General features: G+C 17.4%; 2 protein-coding genes across 2 annotated transcripts in view; both read right to left on the bottom strand.

Moving 5' to 3' along the window:
• Nucleotides 1-826: 826 nt before the first annotated feature.
• On the bottom strand, nt 827-1,225 carry PRSY57_1305100 (hypothetical protein; the record flags this gene model as incomplete). Its single annotated transcript, XM_012908987.2, has 1 exon — nt 827-1,225. One exon carries the CDS (start codon nt 1,223-1,225, stop codon nt 827-829), a length of 399 nt encoding a protein of 132 aa, XP_012764441.2.
• Nucleotides 1,226-1,857: 632 nt separating this feature from the next.
• The window catches only part of PRSY57_1305000 (hypothetical protein), a gene marked incomplete at both ends in the record, with an annotated part of 4,017 nt that continues 666 nt past the window's right edge, over nt 1,858-5,208 (bottom strand). The window contains one exon of the mRNA XM_012908986.2: nt 1,858-5,208. This exon is cut by the window's right edge and continues 666 nt beyond it. Coding sequence (XP_012764440.2) covers nt 1,858-5,208 — 3,351 coding nt within the window.

Genomic DNA, 5,208 nt, shown 5'->3' with positions numbered 1-5,208 from the left:
AAAAAATATAAATAAATATATATATATATATATATATATATAAATATAAATATAAAATTAAAAAAAAAAAAAAAAAAAAAAAAAAAAAAAAACATAGAAAAGAAAAATATATTTTATATATATATATATATATTTTTCTTTTTTACTTAATCAAAAAACTTATATATTTATAAATATATATTGTATAATGTTTATTATATATATTTTTTATTTTTGTGTAATTTTATTTAAATCATTGTGTCATAAAAAAAAAAAAAAAATGATTTTTTTTTTTTTTTTTTGAAACCATATAAATATTTAAAATAAAAGGATAATTTCATATTTATGCTTTGTCTAAATTTTCTTTTTTTTTTTAAATTAATCTTTTTTTTTCTTCTTCTTCTTTCCTACACATTTTTATATATTTTCTTTTTCTTTTTCGTTTTATTGTTTATATATAATAATATATATATATATATATATATATATATATATATATATATACATTATTATATATGTTGAAGATTTTTCTGTTTATTTATAAATATATCCATTATAAAAATTTTATTATTATTTTTTTTTTTTTTAAAGCGTTGTTATACAAACTTTTAAACAAAAAAATTATTATTTTAAAAATTTATAAAAAAGAAAAATTATGTAATTTATCATATTAGTTATTAATTATAAAGTAATATAAATATGTGTATAATGATATAAATGAATGTTGGAAATAAGAAAAAAAAAAAAAAAAAAAAAAAAGAACAAAAAAATGTATTCAATAATTATAATTTATAATTTTATTTTATAGTTTGATCTCTTAATGCAGTTACTATGAAAATTTCCCTTTTTATCTATTTTTTTGTGCGTATCTTCTTCTTGATTTGGTAGAGGGTAAATTAAGTACTCTCTTTTTATATGACTTTCTAGCTTTCCATTTAAAATAGAGTAATTTTCTGGATGCATCATTTTCTTTAGATATAATAGTATCAGTAATATATATAGTATTATTAAAAACGTTGTATGTATTTACATTTTTGAATGTATTAATAAAAAAATCTTTGGTAACGTTATTATTATCCATATCATATGTCATTAGGTGTACATTAGGTTTTTCTTCTTGTGTTATTACATTTGTACAAATATTTCTACCATGAAAAATATGACATATATTTTTACTTTTTTTATTCTCTTCAATCAATTTTTTAAAACAGTTGACATTTTTTGTTAATAGGTTAAAAAGTCTCATTTGCATATTTTACTTACACAGTGGTACTATTAAAAATTAATGAGACAAAATAAATAAATTCATGTGATATAGTTGATATTTGCTTTAAGGGGTAATTTATTGAATGAAACAAAAAAATGGTAAAATGAACTGAACAAAATAATATCTTATAAAAAAAATATATACATATATATATATATATATATATATATATATGTATTAATATTTTATTGGTTTTAATTTTATTTATTTTTTTTGTCATATATGAAGAAAAATTATATTCAAAATATATATAAATATATAAATATATATATATATATATATATTATAATCACTTTCTTTTCATATGCACATTTTTTATTAAAAGTGAAAAAATTTGTTGGATAAAAGATAACTTTTAAAAAAAGAAAAATAAAATAAGCATATATATTATATAATATTTTTTATAGTTTTTTTGCTTAAATAAGGTAATGTAATTTTTAAAAACAAATTAACAAAATATATATGGACAAAAAATATATATATATATATATATATATATATAATAATATGTAATGCTTCAACGATTTTTTTAAAATGTATGTAATAATTTTTCCTAACATGGAGCAATTCTTTTTATTCTTTATTTTTTTATTTTATTTTTTCTTTTTCTTTTAATGGTTCAGATATATGTTAAGTTCATATGAAAGGTATGCTATTCTTTTGTTAAGGAAATTTTTTATCTTCGTTACAAACAGTCTCCTAATTTCAATAATTATACAAAAAAGTATTTGAAGAAGTATAAGAAAATTTACTAGAATGAAGAAAATATAATTTTTGTTATCATGAAAATAAAAGGGATCTTTTATTTCAAATAATTTTGTTATATACATAAGGAGTATTGTAAAAAATAAAATAAAACAATTATTGTATCTCCTAAGTTTTAAAAAGAAAAAATCCTGTAAATTTAATTTGCTCTGATTATTTAATATAAAGAATGTTATATCGATAACTTTTTGATCCATAATATTATTTTGTTGTTTATCATCTAATATATACATTTTATTTTTTTTTATTATATTGTTATTTATTATACCATATAAATTATCAGTTTTATTATTTATTTTATGATGTGTTGTTTTTATTATTTTATTTTTTGTTTTTTCATTCTCTATATTTAAAGAAAGGTGATTTAAAATATCCTGTTGTATAGTATCATGAAAATGTACATTACCTTTTTTTTGATTCAATGTATTATTTAAATTGTTATTAGATTTATTATAGGTATCAACATGTATCATGTTATATTCTTCATATTTATTTATTAAATTACTATTTTTTAAAAGTGCATTTTTATTATAATCAAATGTATTTTTTTTAATTATATCTTCATTTTTTCCTATTTTATTAGAAGTGAAATAATATATAGTATGATCATTATTATGTAATGACATGTTTAAATTATTTATTTGTTGTTTGACAATATCTGAATTATTTAGATTTCTTGATTTATCCTTTTGTTGATTGATTTTAAGGTGGTTGTCAAAATTATTTTTAAAGATCATATTATCATATTGAGGAAATAACTGATGTATAACATGTATTAAATTAATTTTATCCATATCAGAAATGTTATTTTTTATATTCTTTTTAAGAAAAAAATAAAAATAATTATTGACAAAGAATATATATATTTGAACTATTAAAACATATAGAATACAAAATATTCCTTTCATTTGTAATAATTGATTATTTTGTGAATGAAAAATATTGGTTTTTAAAAGTTTAAAAAATATTATAAGGTTCAATGTGTAAACAAATATATGAATAAATAAATACTTGTATTGAAAACTTATCATATTTGATATAGAATTATTAATTCTATGACATAAATATATATATGTATTAACCTTTTCTGTTATGCGTATTTCATTTTTATAATTAATGAATGTAGGAAATTTGAAGCAGAAATCCTTATGTTTTAATAAACTTATATTATCATTAATATTGTATTTGTGTATATTTTTAAGAAAATTCTTTTTTTTTATTATTATTTTATAGTTATCATTCTTTTTACATTTAATATTGTTTATGTGTTCTTCATTTCTTGTTATAATATGTTTTTTTTGTTTTTCATTTGAGGTAGACATTTTTATGTTGTTCTCATCCTTTTTCTTATTTTTTAAGGTTTTATATTCTTTGGTATTATGTGTTTTAACTTTGTGTTGTGCATCTTTCTCTATATTTTTATTTAAAGAAAATGATTTATTTGTGAACGTATATAATTTTGTGTTTTCATATTTATTCTTCTTCATATGTATATCATTATATTTATTAATATTTTTAAATATATTCTCTTCATGTTGATAAGTTTTTATATCCAAATATACCTTATCGTTTTTTCTTTCTCCGTATGCATCTTCTTTACATCTATTTATATTTTTATGTCCTTCATTAGGTTCATTTTTTAAAGGTTTTATATTATTATTTTCTGATAAAAAATTCCGTGTTTTTTTTATTTCTCTTAATGTAGACAACATATTTCTTTTTACAAGTATTTCATTTTTCTTCATATGAGCTAATAATTTTTTTTTTTCTATTCTTTCTATGTTTATATTTGCCATAATTTTATCCTTAACATTTGAAAAGGATGATTGATCACTTATTTCTTTTTTGTTACATATAGTTTTTGATGTATTAAAATTATTTATATTTTTCATTATCATTTTATTTAAAGGGTTTTTAGGGGGAACATTTATTTTGAGAAGTTTTGTTTCACATTTTTTTTCAAATATGTTTTTATTATTTTGTAATATATCCAAATCGGTTTGATATATCCATTTATCTGTTTCTTTTCCTGAATGAATTGTTGATAAATTATTATCATACAAGTATTGAATTTGTTGATATATATAATTATCATTGTTGTATATATCGTTATAATATGTTTGATAAAATCCATCCTTTTTTTCTTTAACATGATATTTTTCTTCATCTGTAAAATTTGTTTCCTTATCTATAATGTTATTTTCATTGTATGATAATTTTTTCAAGGTCTCCTCTAATAATGTTGAGTTAAATTTTTTTTTTTTAATATTAGCCTGCTCATTTATATTTTTGTTTTGATCTGTATGATTGTGACAAAATGTAGATGGATTGGATTCATTTTTAGGGGATGAAATAATATTGTTGTCATCATTTTTTTCGATAAATGTATTATTTTCTATATGAATAGTTGGTTTGGTATGATTTTGTTCATTTATATTATTATATATTATTTTATGAAGTTCATTAATATAATTCTCATAATAATAATTATTATTATCGTTGTTATCATCATTATTATTATTATCACCATTGTTTTTATTATCACCATTGTTTTTATTATCACCATTGTTTTTATTATCACCATTGTTTTTATTACCATCATTATTATTATTACCATCATTATTATAATTATCATCATTTGTAGGATTGATAATACTTACAAAAGTATTATTAGATAAAAAATATTGATCCTTATCATCAGAATATATTTCCTTTTCATTTTCTTTAACATTCCTTTGTAGTAATATATGTTCATCATTATTCCATGTTGTATGATGTTTTTTATTACTTTGTTCGCTTGGAATATTATTTATAATATTATTATAATTTAATAAACCTTTTGATTCTTTATTTGATTCATTATAATCATCATGAAACGTTTCTGATGAATGTTCATCTTTATTGAAATAATTAACTTTGGATATATTTTTAAGATACTTGTGTTCATATATTTGTAATAAATTATCATAATACCAATAATTCTGTTTAATATCCTTTTTACTTTTATCTTTTTTATCAGCACTTTTTTTTATGGAATTGTACTTGCCTAATATATCATTTAGTTTTTTCTTTTTTTTTAAAATTTCTGATTCCTCAGAAGTTTCCTGTTCAATAGTATGATTATTCTTAAAATTATCATCATAGTACGTATTATTACATATATTGTCAAGTATATTATAATACTTGTTATAATAATT

Source organism: Plasmodium reichenowi, chromosome 13 (assembly GCF_001601855.1).
Source record: "Plasmodium reichenowi strain SY57 chromosome 13, whole genome shotgun sequence".
Lineage (NCBI taxonomy): Eukaryota > Apicomplexa > Aconoidasida > Haemosporida > Plasmodiidae > Plasmodium > Plasmodium reichenowi.
The sequence above is the reverse complement of the archived record's forward strand: the minus strand, read 5'-3'. Positions and strand labels throughout refer to the sequence as shown.